The sequence below is a fragment of the Cebidichthys violaceus genome, unplaced genomic scaffold (genome assembly GCF_023349555.1).
Source record: "Cebidichthys violaceus isolate CVI_PGR_0920_01 unplaced genomic scaffold, fCebVio1.0.p SCAF_4, whole genome shotgun sequence".
Taxonomy (NCBI): domain Eukaryota; kingdom Metazoa; phylum Chordata; class Actinopteri; order Perciformes; family Stichaeidae; genus Cebidichthys; species Cebidichthys violaceus.
In genome coordinates this window covers 12,866,370-12,883,633 of record NW_027176594.1, presented here as the reverse complement: position 1 = coordinate 12,883,633, position 17,264 = coordinate 12,866,370, and the positions used below count along the sequence as shown (strand labels likewise).

The window sequence follows — 17,264 nt, the reverse complement described above, 5'->3', positions numbered from 1 at the left end:
AGACCGTGTTTTCACATGCAAGGCTGAAGACAGGCTCTCTCTGAATGGACCCGTGTGGAATCAACCCAAAGGTGATTCAGAGATATTGGCGTTGCCATTAGCAGCGTTCATATGCCCTCCAACACAATTGGCTGCTGCGGTGAGTTTGCTTTTGAAATACCTGGAGCTAGATCCGCCTCGTCTTCCTCCTAGTTTCATCTCTAACGTGTTTACAAAGCACAACTTTTACTGTGACAGGAAGCTGTCTCTCCTTCCGGCTGTCGGCGTCCTTGCTCAATTTTTCTTGTACAAGTTGAGTGAAGAAACAAGCCTTGGTGCTCTGAATTACATTGCATGTCTTCATTCAATGTGACAATGACACAGGCAAAAGGTTTACAGCGTTAGGACGGCATCAGCTATTGGAGAAGAATCTCACACTCGTCAACATTCATTTGCATTAGCACAATTAGCACAATTGCCGAAGAATTATACTTCATGCACGGAACCTAAAGGATGTATCTCATTGTGGCACTAACAATCTTTAAAAATGAAAAATAATCCATGAAAATAAAAATTAAACTGTTGTGATTAAATAACGTAGACGTTGTATGTTTGTAATGATTTATTGAATTGCTTTACTCTTTTTTACAATATACTTATTCATTTTGTCTTTGTATATTCTTACATTTATTTTCTAATGTCGTATTGGCCATTTTGGAGCTCTATACCTTTCACATAAAGTGTTTCCAGTAAAAAGCATGAATTTCTAATGCACAGTGTAGCAAAACCTGCTTGGTGTCACCACAGCAGGGTTTAGTTTATACACTGTGCTGTATCACACAGATACACACATGCAGTGCCCATTTAATTCCTGGGTTTAAAGGGGATTCAAGGGAACATCCCCAAGGTTTAGTAGTGTTGGTGAATACAGTTACTCCCAGGGACCACAGCGGTCTCCGAAGCTCTGCAAACATGGCTCTGAAATAGTATATGTTCAATTTAATATTTGCCGTGTCATTTGCAAGTTCAATGTAGTTTCAATATCAGTATGGTGAGGAACTACAGGATACAAACCACTTCCTTTACACAGTACTATTATTCTCCCTCTCACAGATAGACAGACCAGTAGACAACATTGAAGAAGAGGAAGGAGAAGGGGAAGAGGGCCCTTGCATAGAGGTCAACGCGTTTGGCGGCAGCGGGTATGACAGGTTTGGGTGGCGCTGGTTTCTTGTTGGCTTTGTTCTGGGACTTGAGGGCCCCCGACACCTCGACCGGTTTACCATAACAGTCAAAGTTTGAAAGTTCAAAGTCTCGTGGTAAGGATCCCACGATGCTGAAGTCATTGGAGCGAAGGTCCGACTTAGAGGTGCAAACTTTCTTACAGCGAGTTTCTACCACCTGGTCAAAGACAGAGCGTAAAGTCATTTGATAGTTTCACTTTAAAGAAAGAGTCGTCAAATGGTTTGAGTCTCGCCCCCCCCCCCCCCCCAGCAGGCTGGAACCATTATCAATTTTACTATAGATTAATGATTGGAAATGTGCCTGCTTATGTGATGTCTTTGTTTATGGGTGTGATACTGCATTCCTAACGACACGCAAAGTCTCAGCAGACAGTCTGTTTAGCATTTAATTAGGGGAAAAATTAAGCCATTGTTTTTTTAAACTCAAAATAGGCTTAGAAAGAAGAAGACAGTCATTAACATTTCTAGCTTGGGCACTGGTTCAATGTCATTCTTACTCGTTTACTCTTGTTACAAGTTTCATATTATTCCAAATTAGTTTGTTTTTTTACATTACATTTAATTCACTTTGATAATAATATCATCCTACACATGTGACGTCACAACCACAAATAATGTAAGCGACAGAAATCTATTCATGCACGCTGCTGGCCTCCTCTGTTGCTCTCCTTAAGGTTTCTCCTTAAATGTGAGGGGACAGAGGATGTGGTATGTGCACAGATTGTAAAGCCCTCTGAGGCAAATTTGTGATTTTAAGCTATTGAATTGAATTGAAATGAACAGCTGGTCCATATGGCCGAGTTGTGTTTACCTGCAGAGTGTTGACATGTATGGGTGTTCCACCAGTCCCATTCACTGTGTTGTTATTTTTATTTGAAGCCATCTTTCCTTCTTTTTCTTGCAACTCTTTCTCTTTCTGTGCCATTCTGGCTTTCTCCTCCTCAATCCGTCTGGGACTGTTCAGCATCACCTAGAGAAAAGAGAAAGAGAGAGGGAAACACACGGAGTAAGAGATACTACACAGATACCGATAACATTTGAAATTTCCAGTCACTTGATGTCCAAAAGCTTTTCCTCCACTCTGAGTGTGTGTCCTGTAAGGTGATGTGATGTAAGGTTCTTTGTTTTGATCAAATTTTCTGCAAAAACATTTCCAACATCAACTTTGTTAATGGTATCAAAAGGAATGAAGGAGGGGGCGAAAAAGCTTGCCATCACGTGGCATGGGCTAGTTCTGCACTGCCCTGTTCACCTCGGCTGTGAAGAGGGCGGCGCTGAGGGGCCTCTGCCTCTCCTATGCTATATCCTCTTTCGTCTTTCAATCGGAAGATCAGCGGTTTGATCCCTCTAGATTCCTCCAATCCATGTCGATATGTCCTTAAGTGTAAAAGCACTTTGAGTGGTCGGAAGACTGGAAAGGCACTGTACAAATACAAGACTATTTACCTTTTAACATTGTGTCCAATGTACGGGACAAGGACAAGGATGACTGGAGGCAACAGTGGAGCGTTGGCGGCTTGCGCGGGGGACCTTTCAGTAGGGGAATGCGCGCTCGTGATAGGAGGAGAGTATTACCTATAGAGTCCAATGGAGGGCAAAATTGTTTGCTCTCCTGCTTGCTGTACAAGGGGGGCAACGCACCTGTATTAACGGGGCGGTCTAGCAGCAATCTAACTGCACCATAAATTACATTTATATAACCACAATAACACAAAATCATCCTAATTTTAACTGATTTGGTCATTACACTGTGTGAAAAAGACACTATGTTATTAATGATCAACACGTCAAATTTACTGAATAATACAGTAACCTGAAACCAGAGGAAATGCCCAGACTCCCTTAAAATGCTGTTTTGTGAGTTGTTGAGTTAGGAGAATCTTAATAAACTTTGTGTAATGCTGTCTACGATAAATTCATAATCATTCGTGCCACGTAGGATGCAATAAGTTACATCTGTCTTTGTGCAAAACCTGTTGTCACCACTCAAACCTTAAAACACTATTTGTACTGCACTAGTTTTTGTCATTGATATTTTAAATTCTCATCCACAAAGTATTTGTTTGAAACTGATCTAATTTCACCAACCAGTCTAGACCTCCTAATGCTGAGTCATAGATGACTTTTCCCTGTTGCTGGTGTACCGCTACTGTTGCTCGATTCTTCTTACATAATCCCAGACCCTTTAACCCAGTGATGGGTATGGAGATGTACTGTACATGTACAGTTGTGTGTTTGTGTGTAAGAACTGACCTGCACCACCGCGTATTCCACCAGTGATGAAAACCCAAAAAGTAGACAGGTAATGAGCCAGATATCGATGGCTTTTACGTAAGAAACCTTTGGTAGCTCTGACGCCAAGAGCATACTCTCACTGGACAGAGAGAGTACTGATAGAATACCTAGAAACACACAGATGTTAACACATTAATGCCACCACGTGGGAAGATTATTTCCAGATAAGTGACATTTGTGTCAAAGTAACTCTACCTAGATGGGAGACCAAAAGGTGGTTGGTTTGTAGCAATGATGAGTGTGATGTCAACGTAATTTACCATCAACTAGATCGTAGGGTAGCATGATAAAGGAAGGGTGGTTTGATGAATCGATGGATTGATGGCCCAATATGAATTCCTGATGAGGGCAGAATTCGGGAAAATCAATAATAAATTCAATATTTGCAATATTTTCTGTTGTTATAAATTTAATACTATAATCTGCTGTGAAGACCAGTATCAAATATTTATGTCTGGGACTCCCGGTAGCATTTCAGCACACCACAAGTCTGAACTGAATGCTGTAAGATTAACCAAAAGATTGCAGCACCAGATGCTGCACAGAGAATAAATTCTTGATACGCCCTTTAAGATAACCGCAATAAATCTCTAATAAGTCTCAATCTTCATGTCTTATGCACAATAACAGTTTAATAAGCGAGGCAACAATGTGAAAGAGAAAATTTTAGGAGGGGACTCTACTCATATATTATTCAGTAAAAACTATTTTTCCCCTCGGCAGGGATAGAAGAGGTAAAAACAAACAAACAGGGGTTTTGTTTATAACTGTTGTGTACAGTCAAAATAGGGCCTGAAAGAGGCATACGCCACTTCCCTGCCAATGACTGCTCTTGCACACAGTCCTGATCATGATCAACTGTGTCACCTATAGAACATTTAGAAAGTTACCACAGATTGGCGCGATCATTTTGGAGGCAATCAGTCTGGTCGCGGTACACCGATGAGCCTTAATATTACATAATGTTCGTAATGCTGCAGGATGAATGCACTGGCCCTGTGAGGCCTACATGAAGAGACGAATTAGGAGGGGACAAGTGTTCAGGGTCCACCTCACCCACAAGCACCTTGATTGCTGTGTCCGAAAAATTACTTTTCTTCCTTATTTCTATGCATCAACATTCCCTCGATTTCTTTTTTTTTCCCTCAAATTTTCACTTAACCAACAGATGAATAAATGCATCCAGCAAAACGCAGTATGTGAACAATGACATTCTGTCATTAAATGCTTGTCCACCATTGTACTTTATAAAACGGGCAGCAGTTCATTTGTTCTGGAATAACAATGATGAAACTGAAGCAAAAACGTATTAGAAAATTCACTGAGAGAAGTGTGGGCAGCGTTACTTGCACCCGTGATTGACAGCATAATAAGTAAAATCCATCCGTGATGCGGCGTGTAACTCACTGCTGTTATTCTATGTCTGAAAAGGGCTTATGTTGGCCCCAGAAATAGAGTGGCACACTAGCTGTATTACAGAAGGGAAATTGGACTTGGCACATCTCCACAAAAACGTTAAGTCCCCCAGCCCTGACAGAAGAAGAGATTAAGTTCTGCCTTTGGCAACCAGTAAAAGGAGCTTGGACAATCTCTGTACCACCTCAGCCTGGATTCCTCTTGTCTTTCCCTATCATTAGGGCCCGAGCACCGACGTAGTCGGAGCGGAGGACCTATTGTTATTCTAATGTTTTTTATTATTATTAGGGCCCGAGCACCGACGTAGTCGAAGCGGAGGACCTATTGTTATTCTAATGTTTTTTATTATTATTATTATTATTATTATTATTATTATTATTAGGGCCCGAGCACCGACGTAGTCGGAGCGGAGGACCTATTGTTATTCTAATGTTTTTTATTATTATTATTATCGTACCAGTTTCATCGCAAAAAGGAGGTGCTTGGGATACTGGGAATCTTTTGAAATTTGGCACAAAATTCAGTCGTGGTGAAAATTCCAGTATTATTGGGGTGTCCAGCTGCGGCATGACATTTTGGCTCGATAGCGCCCCCTACAGAGTAGCCCCAACTTTGGGTTTCACCTAGCTGTATGAAATTTGGTAGGTATGTGGAACGTGATGGGACGTACAAAAAAGTCCAAAGGAGGTATATCCTAAACCAAACAGGAAGTCGGCCATTTTGAATTTGATGACGTTTTTGGACCGTTTCAAGGCGCCGTACTTTAACAAACTCCTCCTAGAGATTAAACCCGATTGCCTTCAGATTTGGTCAGTATGCTCTTGAGACCTTGGCAGTGAAACGATACTCAAAGATCAAAAAGTTATCGAACTATGTGTCCGTGGCGTGGCGGCAAAAAAACACCATTCACCATGAAACAGGAAGTTGTTGTAACTCGGCTGTACATTGCCTAATCTGCTCCAAATTTCCTTCCATCCTGACCCTGAACACATGTATATGACAATTTATAATCATAGTAATAGCGCCACCTAGTGGCAACTGGAAGTTGTATGTTTTGTACTTTGACATCCTGCTCCTCACAGATTATTCCGATCCCTCTAAAGTTTTGTCAGAAAAGCCTTAAGATGTTGATAATGCTTCATTGTGAAGATTGTAAGAAGTTGTCGAAGGGCGGCGACGTGGCGGCTCGGCGAACTTTGATCCTTCGCCATGAACGAATAAACTGATGTAACTCGACTCTGCATCATCAGATCTTTACCAGATTTCACATGTTTGATTAAACTCCAGGCCTGAAGACATCTGCAAGCCAATTTTGAATCATAGTCATAGCGCCACCTACTGGCAACAGTAAGTTAAAGTCTTTATACTTTGGCTTGTTTCTCTTAGTTGGAAAATCAGATCAACATCAAATTTGTTCCACACAAATGTAAGAAGTTCATAATGCCAGTTCTCTAAGCTTTTGATGTTTCGTTGAACGCCGTTGCCGTGGTAACGCAGTCTTCGCCGTGAAAAATGATGGTCATTTGGAGAGGTTAAAAAAGCTCAAAACACAAGCAAACTTGACACACAGATCACAAGGCCAAAATGTAGTTCTATAATATGATTTTATTCAATCAGAGTGTTAAATCGGCTCAATAGCGCCCCCTACAAAATTTTGACGAAGCAGCCCTTGCAGTACGTTTCACATAGATGAACAAAATTTGGTAGGCACATGTATCACATGTGGACTTAAATAAAAGTATCTTGGGGCCATGCCCTAAACCCAACCGGAAGTCAGCCATTTTGAATTTAGTCTGAATTTTTAGTGTCGTTTTTTCAATTTCCAGGCGCTCTACTTTCACGAACTCCTCCCAGGGAATTAATCAGATCAACTTAGAATTTGGTCAGAACAATCTAAAGACCTTTGTGATTAAAAGTTACTCAAAGCTTGTTGTTTCGTGAAATGCCGTTGCCGTGGCGATGCATTCCTCGCCATGAAAAACAAAGGTGTTTTTGAGGGGCTAAAAATACTCAAAACAAAATCAAACTTGTCACACACATTTAAAATCCTGAATGTAGTTATTTGATGTGATTTTAATGCTTCAGAGTGGCAACTCGGCTCGATAGCGCCCCCTACAATATTTCGACGATGCAGCCCTCGCAGTACGTTTCACCTAGATGTATGAAATTAAGTAAGCAGGTGTATCACATGTAGACTTAAAAAAAAGTCTTAGGGTCCATGCTCTAAACCCAACTGGAAGTCAGCCAATTTGAATTTTGTATGAATTTCTTGTGGTTTTATTTCCTTTTCCAGGTGCTGCACTACGAACTCCTCCTAGGGAAATAATCCGATCAGCTTAGAATTTGGTCAGAACAACCTAAAGACCTTAACGATTAAAAGTTACTAAAAGCTTGATGTTTCATCGGATAACATGGACTTGGTGTCGCGGCAATTTTACATGATTCGCCATCATCCATCAAGCTTTTGTAACTCAACCTTACTTTGTCAAAACTGCCCCAAACTTGACATGCTTGATTGCTGTCGTGATTTTAGGACTTCTGCATGCCAATATTAACTCATAGTCATAGCGCCACCTACTGGCAACCACGGACGTAAACAGAATTCTATAATAACAGCGGCCCAAACAGGGTTTGTGGGCACACCATGAGAAAAAGACTTCTCTGATCTAAATATGTGCAAACTAAGATGCTTGGAGAACAAAAGTTAATCAACAGTGTTTTTCAAACCATGTCAGTGGGCATTAGTATAAATGATCTGTCTAGAGCTTCTACATGAGAATCAGGATAAATGTTACAATGAATGCTTCACACTACAATCTAAAGTTACAGAAGAGCTTAAAATGAAAACAGTGTCAAATTAAAGTGTTCAAGTGAAAACAAATGACACTGCTGTTCTGTTAACTTTCATGTAAGTCCAAATACAATCAGTAGGACACTGCAGGGAGTTGAACTCCATCCCAGTAACCTGACAGTCTGTTATGTTACAAATACTGAAGCACATTCACACGTTCATTTTCTTAATGATCTTAACAGGCTTACATTTATGATTGTATCGGAGGTACACTCAAAACATTTGAGGCTTAAGACCTGGCAACATGGTCTTGCTATGCTGCTGGTCGACGCAGGAAATATCATCTAACTTGTGCATGCAGTGTATGATGGTCACAGAAATGCATTGCCGCATCAACCAGAGTCCTGCCAGTACCCTCGACTTGTGTGACGTTGCGAGGGACCGATCAATGCTGCTTGCAGCTTTAATTATTATTAGGGCCCGAGCACCGACGTAGGCGGAGCGGAGGACCTATTGTTATTCTAATGTTTTTTATTATTATTATTATTATTATTATTATTATCGTACCAGTTTCATCGCAAAAAGGAGGTGCTTGGGATACTGGGAATCTTTTGAAATTTGGCACAAAATTCAATCGTGGTGAAAATTCCAATATTATTGGGGTGTCCAGCTGCGGCATGACATTTTGGCTCGATAGCGCCCCCTACAGAGTAGCCCCAACTTTGGGTTTCACCTAGCTGTATGAAATTTGGTAGGTATGTGGAACGTGATGGGACGTACAAAAAAGTCCAAAGGAGGTATATCCTAAACCAAACAGGAAGTCGGCCATTTTGAATTTGATGACGTTTTTGGACCGTTTCAAGGCGCCGTACTTTAACAAACTCCTCCTAGAGATTAAACCCGATTGCCTTCAGATTTGGTCAGTATGCTCTTGAGACCTTGGCAGTGAAACGATACTCAAAGATCAAAAAGTTATCGAACTATGTGTCCGTGGCGTGGCGGCAAAAAAACACCATTCACCATGAAACAGGAAGTTGTTGTAACTCGGCTGTACATTGCCTAATCTGCTCCAAATTTCTCATATGTCATAACATCCTGACCCTGAACACATGTATATGACAATTTTGAATCATAGTAATAGTGCCTCCTAGTGGCAACAGGAAGTCATAGGTTGTGTACTTTGACACCCTACTGCTCACAGATTAATCGGATCCCTCTCAAATTTTGTCACAAAAGCCTTAAGACCTTGATAATGCTTCATTGTGAAAATTGTAGGAAGTTGTCAAAGCATGGCGACATGGCGGCTCTGCGAATTTCGATCCTTCGCCATGAACGAATAAACTGATGTAACTCGACTCCGCATCATCAGATCTTTACCAGATTTCACATGTTTGATTAAACTCCAGGCCTGAAGACATCTGCAAGCCAATTTTCAATCATAGTCATAGCGCCACCTACTGGCAACAGTAAGTTAAAGTCTTTATACTTTGGCTTTTTTCTCTAAGTTGGAAAATCAGATCAACATCAAATTTGTTCCACACAAATGTAAGAAGTTCATAATGCCAGTTCTCTAAGCTTTTGATGTTTCGTCGAACGCCGTTGCCGTGGTAACGCAGTCTTCGCCGTGAAAAACGATGGTCATTTGGAGAGGTTAAAAAAGCTCGAAACACAAGCAAACTTGACACACAGATCACAAGGCCAAAATGTATTTATATAATATGATTTTATTCAATCAGAGTGTTAAATCGGCTCAATAGCGCCCCCTACAAAATTTCGACTAAGCAGCCCTCGCAGTACGTTTCACATAGATTAACAAAATTTGGTAGGCACATGTATCACATGTGGACTTAAATAAAAGTCTCTTGGGGCCATGCCCTAAACCCAACCGGAAGACAGCCATTTTGAATTTAGTCTGAATTTCTAGTGTCGTTTTTTCAATTTCCAGGCGCTCTACTTTAACGAACTCCTCCCAGGGAATTAATCAGATCAACTTAGAATTTGGTCAGAACAATCTAAAGACCTTTGTGATTAAAAGTTACTCAAAGCTTGTTGTTTCGTGAAATGCCGTTGCCGTGGCGACGCATTCCTCGCCATGAAAAACAAAGGTGTTTTTGAGGGACTAAAAATACTCAAAACAAAATCAAACTTGTCACACACATTTAAAATCCTGAATGTAGTTATCTGATGTGATTTTAATGCTTCAGAGTGGCAACTCGGCTCGATAGCGCCCCCTACAATATTTTGATGATGCAGCCCTTGCAGTACGTTTCACCTAGATGTATAACATTTGGTAAGCAGATGTATCACATGTGGATTTAAAAAAAAGTCGAGGGGTCCATGCTCTAAACCCAACCAGAAGTCAGCCATTTCTAATTTTGTATGAATTTCTCGTGTATTTTTCCCATTTCCAGGTGCTGTACTACGAACTCCTCCTAGGTAATTAATCAGATCAGCTTAGAATTTGGTCAGAACAATTTAAAGACCTTTGTGATTAAAAGTTTAGAATTCATCAAACATGGACTTGGTGTAGCGGCCATTTTACATGGTTCGCCATCATCCATCAAGCTGTTGTAACTCAACTGTTCTTTGTCAAAACTGTCCCAAAGTTGACATGCTTGATTACTGTCATGATTTTAGGACATCTGCATGCCAATATTAACTCATAGTCATAGCGCCACCTACTGGCAACCACGGACGTAAGCAGGATTCTATAATTACAGCGGCCGAACACTGAACTTAATAAAAGGTTTTGTGGACACACCATGAGAAAAAGACTTCTCTGATCTAAATATGTGCAAACTAAGATGCTTGGAGAGCAAAAGTTAGACAACAGTGGTTCTCAAACCATGTCAGTGGGCATTAGTATAAATGATCAGTCCAGAGCTTCTACTCGAGAATCAGAATAAATGTTGCAATGAATGCTTCACACTACAATCTAAAGTTACAGAAGAGCTTAAAATGAAAACAGTGTTAAATTAAAGTGTTCAAGTAAAAGCAAATGACACTACTGTTCTGTTAACTTTCATGTGAGTCCAAATACAATCAGCAGGACACTGCACCCAGTAAACTGACAAGTCTGTTATGTTACAAACACTGAAGCGCATTCACGCACATTCATTTTCTTAATGATCTTAACAGGCTTACATTTATGATTGCATCGGAGTAAACTCAAAACATTTGAGGCATAATGCCTGGCAACATGATCTTGCTACGCTGCTGGTCGACGCAGAAATATCATCTAACTTCTACACACAGTGTATGATGGTCACAGAACTGCATGACCGCGTCAACCAGAGTCCTGCCAGTATCCTCGACGTGCGCGTAGTTGCGAGGGCCCGATCAATGCTGCTTGCAGCTTTAATTATTATTATTATCGTACCAGTTTCATCGCAAAAAGGAGGTGCTTGGGATACTGGGAATCTTTTGAAATTTGGCACAAAATTCAATCGTGGTGAAAATTCCAGTATTATTGGGGTGTCCAATATTTGCATGACATTTTGGCTCGATAGCGCTCCCTACAGAGTAGCCACAACTTTGGGTTTCACCTAGCTGTATGAAATTTGGTAGGTATGTGGAACGTGATGGGACGTACAAAAAAGTCAAAAGGAGGTATATCCTAAACCAAACAGGAAGTCGGCCATTTTGAATTTTATGACGTTTTTGGACCATTTCAAGGCGCCGTACTTTAACAAACTCCTCCTAGAGATTAAACCCGATTGCCTTCAGATTTGGTCAGTATGCTCTTGAGACCTTGGCAGTGAAACGATACTCAAAAATCAAAAAGTTATCGAAATATGTGTCCGTGGCGTGGCGGCAAAAAAACACCATTCGCCATGAAACAGGAAGTTGTTGTAACTCGGCTGTACATTGCCTAATCTGCTCCAAATTTCTCATATGTCATAACATCCTGACCCTGAACACATGTATATGACAATTTTGAATCATAGTAATAGCGCCACCTAGTGGCAACAGGAAGTCATAGGTTGTGTACTTTGACACCCTACTGCTCACAGATTAATCGGATCCTTCTCAAATTTTGTCACAAAAGCCTTAAGGCCTTGATAATGCTTCATTGTGAAAATTGTAGGAAGTTGTCGAAGCGTGGCGACGTGGTGGCTCTGCGAATTTTGATCCTTCGCCATGAACGAATAAACTGATGTAACTCGACTCTGCATCATCAGATCTTTACCAGATTTCACATGTTTGATTAAACTCCAGGCCTGAAGACATCTGCAAGCCAATTTTGAATCATAGTCATAGCGCCACCTACTGGCAACAGTAAGTTAAAGTCTTTATACTTTGGCTTGTTTCTCTTAGTTGGAAAATCAGATCAACATCAAATTTGTTCCACACAAATGTAAGAAGTTCATAATGCCAGTTCTCTAAGCTTTTGATGTTTCGTCGAACGCCGTTGCCGTGGTAACGCAGTCTTCGCCGTGAAAAACGATGGTCATTTGGAGAGGTTAAAAAAGCTCGAAACACAAGCAAACTTGACACACAGATCACAAGGCCAAAATGTAGTTCTATAATATGATTTTATTCAATCAGAGTGTTAAATCGGCTCAATAGCGCCCCCTACAAAATTTCGACGAAGCAGCCCCCGCAGTACGTTTCACATAGATTAACAAAATTTGGTAGGCACATGTATCACATGTGGACTTAAATAAAAGTCTCTTGGGGCCATGCCCTAAACCCAACCGGAAGTCAGCCATTTTGAATTTAGTATGAATTTCTAGTGTCGTTTTTTCAATTTCCAGGTGCTCTACTTTAACGAACTCCTCCCAGGGAACTAATCAGATCAACTTAGAATTTGGTCAGAACAATCTAAAGACCTTTGTGATTAAAAGTTACTCAAAGCTTGTTGTTTCGTGAAATGCCGTTGCCGTGGCGATGCATTCCTCGCCATGAAAAACAAAGGTGTTTTTGAGGGGCTAAACATACTCAAAACAAAATCAAACTTGTCACACACATTTAAAATCCTGAATGTAGTTATATGATGTGATTTTAATGCTTCAGAGTGGCAACTCGGCTTGATAGCGCCCCCTACAATATTTCGACGATGCAGCCCTCGCAGTACGTTTCACCTAGATGTATGAAATTAAGTAAGCAGGTGTATCACATGTAGACTTAAAAAAAAGTCTTAGGGTCCATGCTCTAAACCCAACCGGAAGTCAGCCAATTTGAATTTTGTATGAATTTCTTGTGGTTTTATTTCCTTTTCCAGGTGCTGTACTACGAACTCCTCCTAGTGAAATGATCCGATCAGCTTAGAATTTGGTCAGAACAACCTAAAGACCTTAACGATTCAAAGTTACTAAAAGCTTGATGTTTCATCGGATAACATGGACTTGGTGTCTCGGCAATTTTACATGATTCGCCATCATCCATCAAGCTTTTGTAACTCAACCTTACTTTGTCAAAACTGCCCCAAACTTGACATGCTTGATTGCTGTCGTGATTTTAGGACTTCTGCATGCCAATATTAACTCATAGTCATAGCGCCACCTACTGGCAACCACGGACGTAAACAGAATTCTATCATAACAGCGGCCCAAACAGGGTTTGTGGGCACACCATGAGAAAAAGACTTCTCTGATCTAAATATGTGCAAACTAAGATGCTTGGAGAACAAAAGTTAATCAACAGTGTTTTTCAAACCATGTCAGTGGGCATTAGTATAAATGATCTGTCTAGAGCTTCTACATGAGAATCAGGTTAAATGTTACAATGAATGCTTCACACTACAATCTAAAGTTACAGAAGAGCTTAAAATGAAAACAGTGTCAAATTAAAGTGTTCAAGTAAAAACAAATGACACTGCTGTTCTGTTAACTTTCATGTAAGTCCAAATACAATCAGTAGGACACTGCAGGGAGTTGAACTCCATCCCAGTAACCTGACAGTCTGTTATGTTACAAATACTGAAGCACATTCACACGTTCATTTTCTTAATGATCTTAACAGGCTTACATTTATGATTGTATCGGAGGTACACTCAAAACATTTGAGGCTTAAGACCTGGCAACATGATCTTGCTATGCTGCTGGTCGACGCAGGAAATATCATCTAACTTGTGCATGCAGTGTATGATGGTCACAGAAATGCATTGCCGCATCAACCAGAGTCCTGCCAGTACCCTCGACGTGTGTGACGTTGCGAGGGCCCGATCAATGCTGCTTGCAGCTTTAATTATTATTATTATTATTATTATTATTATTATTATTATTATTATCGTACCAGTTTCATCGCAAAAAGGAGGTGCTTGGGATACTGGGAATCTTTTGAAATTTGGCACAAAATTCAATCGTGGTGAAAATTCCAGTATTATTGGGGTGTCCAGCTGCGGAATGACATTTTGGCTCGATAGCGCCCCCTACAGAGTAGCCCCAACTTTGGGTTTCACCTAGCTGTATGAAATTTGGTAGGTATGTGGAACGTGATGGGACGTACAAAAAAGTCAAAAGGAGGTATATCCTAAACCAAACAGGAAGTCGGCCATTTTGAATTTTATGACGTTTTTGGACCGTTTCAAGGCGCCGTACTTTAACGAACTCCTCCTAGAGATTAAACCCGATTGCCTTCAGATTTGGTCAGTATGCTCTTGAGACCTTGGCAGTGAAACGATACTCAAAAATCAAAACGTTATCGAAATATGTGTCCGTGGCGTGGCGGCAAAAAAACACCATTCGCCATGAAACAGGAAGTTGTTGTAACTCGGCTGTACATTGCCTAATCTGCTCCAAATTTCTCATATGTCATAACATCCTGACCCTGAACACATGTATATGACAATTTAGAATCATAGTAATAGCGCCACCTAGTGGCAACAGGAAGTCATAGGTTGTGTACTTTGACACCCTACTGCTCACAGATTAATCGGATCCCTCTCAAATTTTGTCACAAAAGCCTTAAGACCTTGATAATGCTTCATTGTGAAAATTGTAGGAAGTTGTCGAAGCGTGGCGACGTGGCGGCTCTGCGAATTTCGATCCTTCGCCATGAACGAATAAACTGATGTAACTTGACTCCGCATCATCAGATCTTTACCAGATTTCCCATGTTTGATGAGTCTGTGGTCCTGAAGACATCTACAGAACATTTTTGTATAATAGTCATAGCGCCACCTACTGGTAACAGGAAGTAAAAGTCTCTATACTTTGGCATGTTTCTCTTAGTAGATAAATCTGATGAACATCAAATTAGTTCCACACAAATATAAGAAGTTCATAATGCCAGTTCATGAAGCTTTTGATGTTTCGTCAAACGCCGTTGCCGTGGCGACCCAGTCTTTGCCGTGAAAAACGAAGATGCTTTTGAGGGGCTAAAAATGCTTGAAACATAAGCAAACTTGGCACACAGATTTAAAGCCAAAAGTTTAGTTATGGTTCTATTGCTCTAGAGTGGAGAGTCGGCTCAATAGCGCCCCCTACAAAATTTTGACAAAGCAGCCCTCGCAGTACGTTAGACCTAGATGTATGAAATTTGGTAGGAATATGTATCACATGTGGACTTAAATAAAAGTATCTTGGGGCCATGCCCTAAATCCAACCGGAAGTCAGCCATTTTGAATTTTGTATGAATTTCTAATGTCGTTTTTTCAATTTCCAGGCGCTCTACTTTAACGAACTCCTCCTAGGGAATTAATCAAATCAACTTCAAATTTGGTCAGTACAATCTAAAGATCTTTGTGATGAAAAGTTACTCAAAGGTTGTTGTTTCGTGAAAGGCCGTTGCCGTGGCAACGCATTCTTCGCCACGAAAAACAAAAGTGTTTTTGAGGAGCTAAAAATGCTCAAAACGTAACCAAACTTGTCAAACACATTTAAAATCCTGAATGTAGTTATGTGATGTGATTTTAATGCTTCAGAGCGGCAAGTTGGCTCGATAGCGCCCCCTACAATTTTTTGACGATGCAGCCCTCGCAGTACGTTTCACCTAGCTGTATAAAATTTGGTAAGCAGATGTATCACATGTAGACTTAACAAAAAGTCTTAGGGGTTCATGCTCTAAACTCAACCGGAAGTCAGCCATTTTGAATTTTGTATGAATTTCTCCTGTTTTTTTCCATTTCCATGTGCTGTACTACGAACTCCTCCTAGGGAATTAATCCGATCAACTTAGAATTTGGTCAGAACAATCTAAAGACCGTAGCGATTAAAAGTTACTAAAAGCTTGAGGTTTCATCAAACAACATGGACTTGGTGTAGCGGCCATTTTACATGGTTCGCCATCATCCACCAAGCTGTTGTAACTCAACTGTACTTTGACAAAACTGCCCCAAACTTGACATGCTTGATTACTGTCATGATTTTAGGACTTTTGCATGCCAATATTAACTCATAGTCATAGCACCACCTACTGGCAACTACAGAAGTAAGCAGGATTCTTTAATTACAGCAGCCCAAACACTGAATTTATTTAAAGGGTTCGTGGGCACACCATGAGAAAAAGACTTCTCTGATCTAAATATGTGCAAACTAAGATGCTTGGAGAGCAAAAGTTAGACAACAGTGGTTCTCAAACCATGTCAGTGGGCATTAGTATAAATGATCTGTCCAGAGCTTCTACATGAAAATCACGTTAAATGTTACAATGAATGCTTCACACTACAATCTAAAGTTACAGAAGAGCTTAAAATGAAAACAGTGTTAAATTAAAGTGTTAAAGTAAAAGCAAATGACAATACTGTTCTGTTAACTTTCATGTAAGTTCAAATACAATCAGCAGGACACTGCAGGGAGTTGAACCCCATCTCAGTAAACTGACGGTCTGTTATTTTATAAACACTGAAACACATTCACACATATTCAGTTTCTTAATGATCTTAACAGGCTTACATTTATGATTGTATCGGAGGTACACTCAAAACATATGAGGCTTAAGACCTGGCAACATGATCTTGCTACGCTGCTGGTTGAGGCAGGAAATATAGTTTAACTCGTGCACGCAGTTTATGATTGTCACAGAAATGCATGGCCGCGTCAACCAGAGTCCTGCCAGTACCAGGAAATACTGTTTAACTCGTGCACGCAATGTATGATGGTCACAGAAATGCATGGCCGCGTCAACCAGAGTCCTGCAAGTACCCTCGACGTGCGTGAAGTTGCGAGGGCCCGATCAATGCTGCTTGCAGCTTTAATTACCTTTGTTTACTTTGTCCACAAAGACAAGATGACAATCCTTTTGACAGGCAACACAGACACAAAATTATTTTTTATGAGGGCCCAAGCTGTCAGAATTACCACGGAGCCCACACGGTCACTAACTGCACCCCTGAATAATTATTATCTACAAAAAAACAAGATCGACAAAAGTGGCTCAATATGCATTTGTAGGACAAATCCAAGATGTCGAACAGGTTCAGCAGCAAAAAACTGGTTAAAAAGATTGACCTAGAAGCTAAAACCTACAGATTACAGTGTAAAGTGAACTACCACATCACCTGGCCATCAAGAATGAAGACAAGGAAATAAAGGAACAACACTGTTCCTGTAAAGCCAGGTCTGTATTCACTGTTACGATCTTTAAAAAGCCAAAGC

The 17,264-nt window shown here is 40.6% G+C and overlaps 1 protein-coding gene across 2 annotated transcripts in view; it reads right to left on the bottom strand.

Annotated features, from left to right (window-relative positions):
* Window positions 1-608: 608 nt before the first annotated feature.
* Window positions 609-17,264, bottom strand: part of LOC137885393 (glycine receptor subunit beta-like) — a 40,658-nt gene continuing 24,002 nt past the window's right edge. For both annotated transcript variants that reach the window (XM_068727641.1, XM_068727642.1), the window contains 3 exons: window positions 3,477-3,625; window positions 2,035-2,193; window positions 609-1,380 (listed from right to left, as the gene is read on the bottom strand). In XM_068727641.1, the coding sequence (XP_068583742.1) occupies window positions 1,087-1,380; window positions 2,035-2,193; window positions 3,477-3,625 (602 nt within the window). In that variant the 3' untranslated portion in view covers window positions 609-1,086. The remainder of the gene's footprint in view (window positions 1,381-2,034; window positions 2,194-3,476; window positions 3,626-17,264) is intronic.